The sequence below is a fragment of the Haliotis rubra genome, unplaced genomic scaffold (assembly GCF_003918875.1).
Source record: "Haliotis rubra isolate DU_JTF1 unplaced genomic scaffold, ASM391887v1 Scf132, whole genome shotgun sequence".
NCBI classification, from domain to species: domain Eukaryota; kingdom Metazoa; phylum Mollusca; class Gastropoda; order Lepetellida; family Haliotidae; genus Haliotis; species Haliotis rubra.
In genome coordinates this window covers 728,954-743,696 of record NW_025765248.1, presented here as the reverse complement: position 1 = coordinate 743,696, position 14,743 = coordinate 728,954, and the positions used below count along the sequence as shown (strand labels likewise).

General features: G+C 38.5%; 1 protein-coding gene across 1 annotated transcript in view; it reads left to right on the top strand.

Moving 5' to 3' along the window:
- LOC124267553 (exocyst complex component 6B-like) overlaps nt 1–14,743 on the top strand; it is a 38,913-nt gene extending 24,170 nt beyond the window's left edge. Inside the window, 7 exon segments of the mRNA XM_046702493.1 lie at nt 319–373; nt 845–917; nt 1,716–1,822; nt 10,648–10,789; nt 11,626–11,699; nt 12,493–12,605; nt 13,093–14,743. Of these exon segments, the coding sequence (XP_046558449.1) occupies nt 319–373; nt 845–917; nt 1,716–1,822; nt 10,648–10,789; nt 11,626–11,699; nt 12,493–12,605; nt 13,093–13,228 (700 nt within the window). The 3' untranslated portion in view covers nt 13,229–14,743.

The window sequence follows — 14,743 nt, the reverse complement described above, 5'->3', positions numbered from 1 at the left end:
TGATCAGGTCATCTGTGGCAGAATACAAGTACTCAATGTTCTATTCTTGTCATACAAGGCGACTAAACTGATCGGGTCATCTTGCATGGTGACTTTCTTGATGATATGTCATTAATACTGTGTGGATCATTGATCACATCGTACCAAGAACTCTGATCCATACTAAATTATTAACAAAGCACTGTCATTTAGCTTGAGTATTGATGAGTGCAGCATTCAACTACAAATGAAAAATTAATTGCAACTTTGAGAAGTTGAATATTTGTCATATGATTCCCAGTTTGAAGACTTGGTAAATATGTGTGTGTGTTTTTGTAGTGCTGAAAAAGATAGCGTCCATATTGCCAGGTTACATGGGACCTCTATGTTCAAGGTAAGAAGAAATTGGTTACGACTGTCAAGTTAACACATAAGTCTGCTGACAACTAGTAAAAAGCAAAGTCATAATTTGCATTTTGAAGTTTGTTAAATAACCACTTGGAACTTTATACAGATATATAGATGACAAGTAGCATTGAAATGCTAGTGACCATCAATGAAGCTGTTGTTGCCAATAAATGGTTCCTGTCTTCATAGTAATTGTTTGAGCGATCTACTGTCAGGTGCACTGTTTGGAGCCTCAGAATTTCCTGTAATTAATTCAGTTATCAGAATATGGCAAAATTCTATATTTCTCCTGTTGTGGAATGCACCATTTTAATGGTGATATTGTATTCTGTATTCATAAGTTTCAGTTGAATTTCTTGTTATCAAATGGATCTTATTGGACTTAATAGATTTTTACTAGACTCGGTCTACTGACTAAGATGCAGATTCATAGCTATATGTTGACTTTTGTTTCTAGGATGCGCGGAATGATGCCGAGCAGCATATATACCAGCAGCTGAATCTGAAAATAGATGAGTTCTTAGAACTAGGTAAGTATTGGAAAATGTTGCACTGTGATGGTGAGAGATGGATGGTAGAAATACAAGTGTTGGACTGATGAATGTTGCCATCAATGTGAAAGAGAGTGGGAAAGAGGCAGTGACAAGCATAAGCAAAGGGAGATGATTTCTGGCTTTATGAACACATGTCATCGGTTCCCAATTGCGCAGATCGATGCTCATGCTGTTGATCACTGGATTGTCTGGTCCAGACTCAATTATTTACAGACCACCGCCATATAGCTGGGATATTGCTGAGTGTGGCGTAAAACTAAACTCACTCACTCACTCACTCACTCACTCTGGCTTTATGAAGAGTATTTTGTCTGTTACACACTTATACAGTGGTATGATAAATGCTCTTGATTAAGTGGGTTTGCATCAGAAAAAAACCTTAAATCATTGTTAGGTTGGAGGAAATACTCAAATATTAGTGTCCCTTTCCATATCTATAATAGCTCTGATCATGTGTAGCAGAAATAGCTTGAAGCATGCCATGCCTGATGTTGCCCAATAGCCCATAGGTTTCATTCCTTGAACCCCCAAACTATTACTGAGAGTTGCTTGACCCAGGTAATCCATTAGATTATTGTTATTAGATCATGTTTATTGAACAAATTTTGAAGTTAGTTGAATAAGCTAGTCAAATATGTAGATGTTGGCATACAGTAGTGTTTCCTGTAGCACATATTTTGCATAGATATTTTGTTGAAATGTCTCCAAGGTATATTTCATTCTCCGGTTGAATTCTGTGGTCCTGTGTCTACATGAAGGTATGTTTTATTGCAGCTAATTACAACTGGATGCTGGCTGAATCTTCAGGCCATGCTAGTGGTTATCTCATGGATCTTGTGGCCTTCCTGCAGAGTACATTCATGTCCTTCACAAACCTACCTGTGAGTAACACCAGGTGTCTCGTTATATAGACCACAGGCTTGTTGACCACAGTTTTCTGTGCTTAGTAGAAGCTTCTACTTTGCTTAAGCACAACTAATTTCTTGTATCAAGTGCTTTCTTTGATACACACCACTTTTCTTTATAATTCATCTTCATGCATGAGTTGTTGTGAAGTGAGGTGTCATAGAAGTTGTATGAGATGATAGAATTATATATGGTAAGACTGTCATAACATTAGTATTGGACTTGTTTTTGCAAATATTAAATCTCTGTATGAGGTTTTCATGGTAATTAGTCACGTAGATTAGGTGCTGGGTGAACAGTTTTGTAAAGAAATGCATGATGGGTTGGTTAGACCAGAACAGATTTGATAGTATAGGGCAGTATAGTAACCAAAACGTTCTCAGTATCTACGTTCTAACTTATGTGTTGATACAAGAGACAAGGTAATGCCGCCATCTCTGGCAGACACCTGTGGTCATGTGTCTGATCCCTTGATTTACACGGTATGTTTCTTGGTGTGTCAGCAACTATACATGCTATACATGCTTATACATAATTAACCAAAGTGGAAAACATCTTTCATTATCTGGATTTCTATTCTACATCAGGGGCGGTAGGGTAGCCGTGGTAGTGGTTAAGGCGTTCCGCTTCTCACGCCGAAGACACGGGTTCTATTCCCCACATGGGCAAAATGTGTGAAGTCCATTTCTGGTGTCCCCTGCTGTGATATTGCTGCAATATTGCTAAAAGGGGTGTAAAACTAAACTCACTCACTCACTCACCATTCTACATCACACTGACACACTGTGATATAAATGAAATACCGTTGAAAGTGGTGTTAAACCCATCTCACACACTGCAGTTACTTCAGTATCAGCAAGCATTGTAGACCCCAGAAGATATATCTGCATTTTGATGTTCATGACAGCCCCACTCTTGAATAATTGTTTACACACAGATAAGTCCTGTTTTGTTGCTGACAACCCTATTTCTACATGGTGAAATGAGTTTAGTACACGCAATGTGTTGATGTTTGTTACAGATGAGAATTAAGAACCCAGCTTTGGTAAACTGACTATAAGATTGAGAATGACAGCATGCTATTCAGAGCACACACTAGATTTGGTTTTTAAAAGTTCATGTTGCACATAGTTATGAAGAAGTGTTGCAGGTAATGAAACATTAAACAAAACAATTTGCAAGATCATAACTGCCTACCAAATCAAAGATTGGCTCATGTATCAAGACATTTCAGCAACGATGGTAATAAAAAATGATGGAAATGGAAACGAATTTATTCCAAAAATTGTCTTGTTTGTAGTGTTCAAGTTGGTTTTGAAATACAGTATTGTGGAGAGAAGATGTCGAGTTTTGCACATTGTTTGTGTAAATGTTAAGTAACAAAGTCAATTGCATTAACAGCTATTAAAGATGATGTTTGCATGACATTTTTAACCATCAGGAATTAAAATTGAATTATCACCAGTAATGATACATTGTTACAAAATTGTTAGTCTCATTCAAATAAATTCACCCATTGTTTATGTTAATGTTGCTCGTCAGTATTGATAACCTGTGCAAGAAGGAATGGGAATGTAACTCACTGTACATGTAACATAGAACCACAGAATGTTGTATGATGTATACTGAAGCATGTTTAGACAGGCTAGATGTAGATATGATTTAGATGTAGATCCAGATAGATATAGATGAATGCGGGCCCTGTTCCACAAGCGATAATAGCTCAACAACTCACATAAGCGTATGTTAAGGAATGGGAGTTATGGGAACCATAACACTATAATCACTTAGTGGAAAGGGGTCCTGATTTATAACTGATTCTCACATCTGTGGCATATTTTATTAGGTAGACATGTTACGTTCTTGTGTATGATGCACACTTCTTTTCCCAAAATACAGTCTTCAAAGGTGAGCTCATTATACGTTCAGATAATCCATTCTGATTATATTTTCCCACATTTCCTCCATGTTTAGACATAACCACTAACTCATGACACAAAGTGAACATGTCAACAAATCTATACTATGCATTTTCTTCTGGATTACAAATTTTAAAAGTTCCCTAACCTATCTTGGTCCTAAGATGCAACTAAACAGATTGAATGGTCAGGCTGTCATTTTGCCCCAATAGCATGGATCATTGTATGTCAAGGGGGGGCGGGTAGCCTAGTGGTTAAAGCGTTGGCTTGTCACACCGAAGACCCGGGTTCAAATCCCCACATGGGTACATTGTGTGAAGCCCATTTCTGGTGTCCCCCGCCGTGATGTTGCTGGAATATTGCTAAAAGCGGCGTAAAACTAAACTCAGTCAGTCAGTCAGTCAGTATGTCAACGGAATGTTTTATTCAGATCATTATTCACAAACCATCTTCATACAGGTTAAGTATTGCGTTCAATAACAGTCAGTTTTGCATAAATGTCACATGACATGCAAAATGTTTCTGCAGTCTGCCACAGATCGGAGATCTGGCCCTGTTCCACAAAGCAATCGAAGCACAAAGACACTTGTAACGCCAATACTTAAACATGGGCTTAAAACACTTGTAGCACAATGATCTCTTTGTGGAAGAGGGTCCGGCCATGTTTGAGTCGTATCTTAAAAAAAATGAGAGCATGCCTGCATTATTCCCTTAGAATTTAGTAACCAGAAATCAGATTTTGCAAAAACTTCCATTCCTGCATGATCACGTGATGTTTTCACATGGCCCATCCTATATAGTGCTGTACCCCTAGGCCCTCGTATGATCCCTGTCCTCCTTACAATAGCATGGGCCAAGGTTCTGACATCCGACATGGCCAGCACTGTCCTCTACAGACCCACACATAATATTGGCCAGTGTGGCTTGGTAAGGCCACAAATAAATGAGTTGTTTAATTTTCATTCAAGTATTTATTTAACAGATACTAAATTTATTATTGTTTGTTTCAGTTTTGTGAAAAAAACGATAATGTCTGTTTATTTTTCTAGATAGGTTATTGTTTTAGTTTTTCTTTTTCAAGTAACTGTTGTCCAGACCTCATATTAATATTCACTAGGAGTGACAAAGTCAAGATTTTAGCTTTACCTCAGGCTTCAGTCAACTACTACAAGTAGGATGTGAGATTAACTCATATAAGTCACTAGTCCTTTAGGGGCAGTGGGGTAGCCTCGCGCTGGAATATGGTTAAAACTAAACTCAGTCAGTCACTAGTCCTTTAGGGGCAGTGGGGTAGCCTAGTGGTTAAAGCTTTCGCTCGTCACGCCGAAGACCCAGGTTCGATTCCCCACATGGGTACAATGTGTGAAGCCCATTTCTGGTGTGCCCCGCCATGATATTGCTGGAATATTGCTAAAAGCGGCGTAAAACTAAACTCACTCACTCACTCACTTGTCCTTTTGATGATAACAGTGGCAACATTGATGACCTAGTTGTTTAAGGTGTTGTCATTGACTGTACAGAGCTGTGGAATACTGTTTCATGTGGTGTTAAACCCAACTCACTTACAAGTCATTATGGTGATGTACATGTTGGTGAGATTTCCAAATTAGTTTCTTCTGTGCTGTGTAATGTACATCTAGATTTGTAGTTGTGGAATGTAAGCCAACAATGGTTTCATTATTGCTGATTTGGAATAACAATATTTTCCAATTTCCTTTTTCTGAAATTATGTTTAGGAGAAAAGGCACCCAGTATCTTAGCAAAAATATAGTTTAGAAATTATGTGCAAACTTTGAACTCAGATGGATGAAGAATTTGAAATTATCTCAAGAAGAATACATAAAGATAGCAGTCTGAAAGAATAAGCCCCCAGTACTTGCACATGCTAAATTGAGGACTTGGTGTGTTTGGGCTGATTGGTGTTTCATCCCATCAATTTGCTTATGCTTTCAAACAATGGTTTGTCAGGGATAAACTAAGCATCATGTTGTTACATAGCTGGAATATTGTTATTACAGCAAAAACGCTAATGCCCAACACTGATGATCCAAATCAGCATTTGCCATAAGAATTCTTTAGTCTATACAGTAAACTCCCGTTATTATGAACTTAAGTGACCACTACTTTGTGTGCCTTATAACTGTAGTCCATTATACACATTTTGATATAAATATACAGCATGCTGCCAGGAAAATGACATCAGTTCATTGAACGCATGCTCATTATACTTATACAAGTTTACTGTATTTGTTTTTGTATCATTATACACAACAAATCAATTTTCTAAACTTTGTATTCAATATAGATGGTTAAGAAAACATCAAGACAATAAGCTCTTGTAAACTCATCTGCTGGTGGTCCTACAGAGTTGTGTCCCTTGTAAGGATTTTCTGAACACAGATTCAAGTCCAAGATTCTCTCCCATTGTGCAAGGGTGCCCAGTTGTTTAGGGTTTTTCTTAAGTCGCTGGGCAGAGTTGCATCCCTTAGCCTGAATCTGTGACATAACCAATACCCGCTTAAGGGCCTGCCTCCTTGGTCAAGTGCATAGAGTGTTGATACTTGTTGTTACTAAGGCTGTAACGATTCACTTGCATATTCGCTGAATCGAACCGTAGCCCTTCATGAATTCAATTCGTTATTCGTGGTCACCAGAACCGAATATTAATGAATATTTACGATTTTTTTAAGGGAGAATGTTTTACTTGAACTCTTATGTCCTTTCCAAAGTGAGATATGCAAGAATGGAACATGTACTAGCATTGCAGTAGTGCAAATCATGTTAGTTTGCCAAGACTGCACATGGTACTGTCGACTATAACTATTACATACAAAATTTGAGTGTCATGAGATCACTGGTTATTGCTGTGACAAATCAAAACTGTCAACATGGATGTTCCATAAAGTGCATCAATCACTTAACTACAATATTGTATTTGTGAATAATTATTTGTATTCCTTACCCAAAATTCATGATACGTATCGTATTTGCCACATAGTGTATTCGTTGCAGCCCTAGTTGTTACCCTTCCTGGCACTCAAACTACAGGCGTTAAAGCAAGGAAAGGTCTGCTCGGACTCAGTATACTATGTCTGAGTAGGGGGGAGTTACACATGTTAAGGGGTGAAGGGGTAGCCTAGTGGTTAAAGTGTTCACTCGTCACGCAGAAGACCTGGGTTTGACCCCACATATGTGCTGTGTGCGAAGCCCATTTCTGGTGTCCCCTGCCATGATGTTGTTGGAATATTGCTAAAAGTGGTGTAAAACCGTACTCACTAAATATGTTAAACTGTGACATGTTAAAATCAGCCTAATTATTGACTTGTACATATAAGACACCCACGCGCATCGTTATATATGTGCAAATATCTTGATATGACGTTAAATCCAATTTCACCTCGCCTCACCTACTGCTTAGACTCACCCACTCAATCTTGTTTGAAACACAGCCTAGTGGGACTATGTATCAAACATCGTCATTCAGAACCTGGGTAAGTTCTCTCAATATCATTACCCTCTGCACTCTAATTTCATCCTCCCCAACATATACTTGGAAGTTTTGGACTAAATTACTTCCCAACAGGTATGATATATTAATGGAGATCTGTTTTCCTCTGATTGTGTGTAATATACTCACACGATTATGCCACAAGCAAATGCTTTAACCTGCTTAAGTGTCCCTCACTAATAAGAAGTATTTCAATTCTGAAGTTGTGATCACTATCCTACAACGGCTAATAGGATACAAAGCATCTGGCAAATTTGGAGTAGTTCTCGTGGATTTCAGATATTCTAACCTAAACCTCCATTTTGAGATCATAAACTATTCCTTTATCACTGGTGCACATGCAAACACCCCATCTCACAACATAGTCCCCAAATGAAAAAATCACAATGAGTTCCTTTCCTGCGATATATCCACCAAAAACCTATCCCTACCAAACATTCATGTTTCATATGAATCATGTTATTAAAGGTTAATATAGAGCTCACTTGGAAACTTTGTTAAAATAAAATGTAGGTTAAAAATGTATTGCCAACTACTGCTCTGTTTTAAAAAAAGATCTAATAAATATTATTGTGGCCTAAGAGTTCAATGTATAGTAATGATAGTTTTCTTAATTTAGCTGGCACATGTGTAACTGTAATGACATGTTTATGTACGTGTAATAATATTTCACAGTTCTATGATTATGGTCCTATACTACTGATAGTGATGAGAAACAATCAGCTGTGATCACTATTCCTCGTTTATCCCCACCTGTGCGGCTTCCTTTGCAGAACATTGTTGTTCAATCAATCCTAAAGTTTTGCTTGTACTGTTTTGTATTGTTGGAATACTTAGATATTTCACACTTACATATAATAAATCATTTTGGTGCCTCATGCAGAATTTGTCATTTCTAATGTTTTATTTGCAAGGTCACATTTTTTTATATGTCTGTGAAGATAAAACCTGTTAGCAATATCTTACATGCCTAAATAGTAGTTGATCACTGGATTGTCTGGTCCAGACTTGATTATTTACACACAGCCGCCATATAGCTGGAATATTGCTGAATGTGGCCTAAAGCTAAACTCACTCACTCACCTAATAGTAACAGTACAGTACATACATGCAAACTTGACACTTTCCATGTTATACTGTCATTTCCTGTTAGAGTAAAAGTAACCGAAAGAAACCACACCAAAATATTTACATACATTTGAGTTGAAACCCTTGTGACCCTGTCTATATACTGAATGTAGCTTTGTACAAATCAAATGTTCCAAATCGTAGTGGTAGAGAAATAGGCAAAGATTTTTAGAAAGATGACATCTTATGAGCTCTAAAACCTGATCTGCTGAGGATGTGTTTTCAGATGTTGATCTAGGCATATCTTTAAGCAGAAATCTCATGTAAGCTTGCTTGTAATTTTCAGGACTTTTAATGCCCCAGTATGTTTATCATGTCAGTGCGTTTATCATCAGTGTTGGGGTTTTGCGATCTTTTGTAGACTTTCAGAGTTGCACTGCAATGAGACTGTAACACAGAAAGAAAGACTGTACATCGAGTCAAGTAACTGGCTGTCTTTTTTAACAATTGTCACCTGTATGGCATCCTCGATAATCTCCAGGGTATACATTCCTATAAATCTCCACTTGTACCCTGGATGCATTTACGGCTCTGCCCAATAATTTTATTACCTCCTTTTGCTGGCTTTTTATCCAATCAGGTGTCTATGCTGGGAAGTTGAGCGTACCAATTACAAGTCTTCTATCATAAGGCACTTTCACTTCTTTTATCTAACCAATTAAACTTGGCAACACAATTGTTGCAGATGTACTCAGAAACAGGTAGAAGGAGTTCTTGCATATATATATTTTTAAGGTTTCAGACCTGTCAAATTAGTCTGTTTAATTTTTTCCGTAAATCTGAGTCGCACAGCAAGCAAACCTTCACAGTAATATCTGATTGGCTACTGTGAGAAGGCAGACCCAGCAAAGGGAGGTAATTAAATTATTGGGTCAAGCCATAGATGCATCCAGGGTACAAGTTGGAGGATTTATCAGAACGTATACCTTGGAGATTATCGAGGATGCCTGTACGTTACATATTTTGTATTGTATCAAGGGCAGATAGCTCTAGTTATCTTGTGACTGATATAGTCCTACTTGCAGTAAGATAAACCTTGATCAAAGTAATGTCAAGGCATCTGAGATGTACAAACACATAGAAATGTACAAAAACTTGTCTATACCCAGAGATGTAATCAAAACTCTGTAAAATGTATATGCTTCATTATTTGATATCTTGTTTTTCGTTCTTGCAGTTACCTGACAAATCACTGTTTGTTTGCATGAGTGAATTGCAACTTGGAATTTGTAACCACATTTTCATGATTCAGTTTACTTCATATGTTTGCATCAACATTGTATCATCACTTAGTTCTAAATCTAACATTGACGATGGTTGGTTGCTGATTGAGAATCCTGTTGTATGCAAAGATGAACATTTTCTGTAGATCATTACAGTATATGCATAAGTGATATGGCCCCCAGGTTATTTGTGAAAAAACATTCTTTTTATCTTGATCATAATTTTTTGGTTTATGATGAAACGTAAATCTGGACCCTACTTGTCTGCAGACTGAAAGATCTGTGATGTCTGTGGGTATTTGATTATTATTTTATTATTTCATTTGAGATGGTAATGTCTGGGATAACGGTTTCAGTCTCTTAGCATACAGAGGCTTTCTGGATCTCATGAAATTCAGTAAAAGGTCTACCTTAGCTCTTACTTATATAAGAGGCGACTAACAGGATCGATGTTACTGTATTCCAGTTCCATAGACAAGTGCTGATGATATCAATCATTGGATTGTCTGGTCCAAATTCAATTATTTACAGACCAATGTGTTATAGCTGGGATATTGTCAAGTTGTTAAAGCAGACAGCATTAGCCCTGTCTCTGGAAGAATTATGTTTTGTACAAAGTTATCTTTAGCAATTTTGATTTTATGTTGCTTCATGTCAAATCTTTCAATGCATGCTAAGGTCTTCAAAACAAAATGATCGTTTAATATATGCTGCACTACATGCATTAAGTATGAAGGCAGAGCATGTGTGACTGATACACTTTTACCCTTTCTATGATTTTTTTTGTGTGTGTGTTTTTTTTCACAGTGAAAGCTGGTAATAACAGGGTGTCCTTCAACAATGAAAGATCGTGTTATTGTCTTGTAATTGTAATTTTACTTAAATTTGAATGTGAATATTTGTGCATGATTTGATGCTGGTACTTAGTTGGTGTTAAGTTAGAAAACATGCCTAATGTTACAGCATGTTACATAGCATGGTGAACATCATATTTCAAGTGAATGATGTCTGTGTATTTGCAGGAGAAGGTGGCGAAGACGGCGTGTATGTCAGCCTGTCAACACATTGCCTGCACCATGATGGGCTTCCTGTTGGATAACGACATCCGACAACTCACCCTTGGCTCGCTCCAGCAGTTTAACCTGGATCTTATGCAGTGTGAACGTGAGTCAGAATCATAAAACACCCTGGCTGAAATGGGGATTTGTCAAGCTAGAATCTGTATCTAAACGTCGCACCACCTGAATAAAGAAGTTGTTCATACATAAAGTTTGTCACCCGTGAAGATCCGGGTTAGAATATTGGTCTTCAGTAACCCATGCTTGTCGTAAGAGGCGACTAACGGGATCGGGTGGTCATGCTCGCTGACATGGTTGACACATGTCATCGGTTCCCAATTGCGTAGATTGATGCTCATATTGTTGATCACTGGATTGTCTGGTCCAGACTCAATTATTTACAGACCACCGCCATATATTTGGAATTTTGCTGAGTGTGGCGTAAAACTAAACTCACTCACTCACCCATAAAGTTTGTCCTAACAAGGACCCCTCCAACTTCTAAAAATGCAACTCAAAGAAGGGGTCCTTGTTGTTTTGGTCCCCAACTGCCTTTGTTCGTCTTGGTTGATTGGTGTCATCCAGTGTTTGGCAGTTACGTAGATCAAAGCTCAGGCGTGTCAGACTCACAGGCTTTGTTATTGAACACGTCATCTTCTCCATCTGTCTGGATCTATGCTCATGATGTCAGTCACTGGATTGTGTTCTGCAGACTGCATCATATGGCTGGTGTATTGTTAAGTACAGCATGCAATATTACATGATGATCATGATCCTGCTTGACAATGGTACAAAAATCTGTATCGAAATGTCTCACTAAATAAATAAAAAAGTTGCTATTCATACAGTTTGTTCAATATTCACTGGACCAGTCATTTAAAATTTCTAATTTTAAAAGCTGACCCCCTCACAAGCAAAATAACACTCAGTTCATCGTTTCAGAATTTGCAGCCTCAGAGCCAGTCCCTGGTTCTAATGATGGCACTCTACAAATGGCCTTTGCTGATCTTCGGCAGGTAGGATATTGAGCTCTTCTTGTCATTATTTACACACCCTGACTTGACAGTTTCATCCCGAAGATGTTTGAACTTGCTGTGGAAAAATGTGGCTGAAGGAATTCAAGACATGATTGTTTTTGTTTTTAAATTAGTAGATCCAAATTGTGCTCCTTAGTTCCCAGGGGACACAAGCCATTTGGGGTGCTCTTGTCAATGTGCAAAAGTCTGACACAAAAGCAATTTTTAAAATCTTTTTATTTATTTATTTTTTTAAAAAGAAGAAGTTTTTATTTGGGTTTGTCAGCAGTTTTAATGAAATTGGAATATCTAAGACCTGTGACATTTCTGCTTTTCCACCCACTTTGAGCTGAGGTACCATTACATAACTGAAAAACTGTTAACAGCAGCAGAAAATCCATGCACTGTGCCTTAACTCAGGAGACAGCTAGAACATGCTAGAATTTCACCTTAGGCTTACATACCATGAATTATTGAAGTACTGTTGATATCCCACTCTGACAGTTCTCGGGGCGATGGGGTAGCCTAGTGGTTAAAGCATTCATTCGTCACGCTGAAGACCCGGGTTAGATTCCCCACATGGGTACAATGAATGAAGCCCATTTCTGGTGTCCCCCGCCATGTTATTGCTGGAATATTGTTAAAAGTGGTGTAAAACCATACTGACTCACTCACTCACTCTTTATCAGGGTTGTCAAGGTATAGTGGTTGTGGGATTATTGCCTGGTGTTTTATTGTTTGTTTTAGTATCAGGTACAGGATGAGCTATTGAACATATGTTGTTATGTTTCAGCTTTTAGATCTGTTTTTGAACTGGGACTGGTCTCTGTACCTGGCTGACTATGGCAAGCAGCAGTCAAAGTACCTTCGCGTCCAGCGACACGTTGCAATCAGCTTGCTGGAAAAGTAAGTTTAATGAGTACACTTATGGAAGTCATTGCTTTAGTGTCATGTTGGGTACTGCAGAACCCTTGTCAAACTCATTGCACAGAATTACACCATAAAGGCCCACTGCACTGAAGTCGGGTTTCGGTCAGGATACATTTATTTATTCAGAAAAGTACCTTTGCTACATGTCTGTTGTTCTCTTGAAGGCAACTAACCCTTCAGTCTCTTAATTCCGAGGCAACCTGAGAAGATCCATGTCAGAACTGATCTTCAGCAACCTATGCTTTTTGTAAGAGGTGATCATGACAGGTGGGATTGGGTGGTCATGCTCTGTTAATTGATTGATGCAGAAAGAAGAGAAAAAATTCTCAGAGCAGAGTCTAAAAACGATTTGATACCAAAAAGTGCAGTTACAAAAGATTAAATTATTGGTTACAAGAACTATGAATGGGAACCATATTTTCTCTGCTTTGTAATTTGAATATTTCCCCTCTGTCTCATTCAGGCTGAATAATGCTGACAAGAAAAAGAACAACTTATTTGCATCACTGAAGAGGAACGAGCGAGACAAGAAGAAGCTGGTAGAGACAGTACTGAAACAGCTGAAAGGTCTTGAGAACGGCACTGCACCTCAGGTCTAGTCGATGTGGTGCATGTGTTCGAGGATGCGTCTGATGGTGACAGAGACACCTGTGTGAGATACCCGTCCTCGTTGCAGGGTTTACCAGAGTACATTGATAAAGGTTTGAGGATGTCAGGAGCCTCCTTGTAGATGGCATCTGAAGGGCATTCTAAAGGGTTCAATGGCTTGAGGAGCACATGATCAAGACACCCTGGTTGTTTTGTTGAATCTTAATATTGTGATCATTGACACTCCTGGGATAACTGCCAGTGCAGTTTCACCAACAGATGTAGACACACTGGTCCAGCAGCCTCGAGACGTGTGAAAATCTTGAAGGAACACCTTTTAATGTAAACCAGTAATGTGATTTGAGCTGGGGACTAATTGGATTTGATTATGCGTCTCCAACATTATCCGAAGCAGTCAGTCAAGCACCACAAGGATCATCTAAAACCAGTCCATCATTGTCCAGAGGTATGTTGTGACCCAGCAATAGGGATGACAGTTGTCACTCATTAGTTCCAGGAATATTAATTAGAGCAATGCTGAGATGGAAAGACCAGGTAATTGCAGAAATGTTTCAAATAAATGCCAGACGTGTGATGCTGGTACATGCCCAGCATGTGGATCTACTGAACTCTGTTTTAAGGCTGCGATCAAGTAATGTGTGATGGAGTCACTGGTGCTGAAAGGCAGGATCTTGGGACAGCTTTCTCAAGGTGTGCTATGAACTCGAGATTCATTCCCACAACTCAAAGTGCCATGCTGTGATCAAACTTTCTCATCAAGTCTTTCATAATTTCCCTGATGCACGTGGAGTGTGTCTTACCCGCCAGAACACACCTGTTTGAGTCCGAGATTTCAGTGTACAGCATGGAACCTATTTCACCCATAAAGGATGGGCTTTTCGAGAGCCAAAATGGGTTTTCTTTGTTCTGCAATCTAAGTCATGAAGTCGCTCACAAGCTGTGTGGATGCATGCCTGCACAATATTTCCAACAAATTTGCTTATGAAGCTTGAAGATTCGTAGATTAGAACAGTGCTTTGAATATGGGAATTGCCACTACACCATCAAACCATGTTGTTTTCTTGGAGACTGTAAAATGTAACTTTATTTATGGCCGATTTCAGGAGGTGAAATATCTCTGAATTGGTCACCTATGACCAGCAGTTATTTCTCTTCTAGAATAGCTTTGTGCAATATTGAAGAAGTATTTAAGTCTGCTTACCTAGGTACAAGAATCTGGTACTGAGACAATTTGAAGGAGACCTCCTTCTTCTCTGACATTGGCTGTTGCAGATCATGAACATGATATATTTCAACATTTTTTACAGCCTGTCGTAGAGTTCCTTGAGTGTGTTTGCCCATTTATGACTTTTATCATTATTTTCAGTTGCGTCTTCAACACAGCTATACTATTCACACTTTGCTAAGGATCAAATCATGGATTCAACAGAAAACTATGATGTGGGGTCAAATTTGGTTTAAATATCTAAGCTTATTAAGTTATTGTAAGCATGGACCCTAGCTTT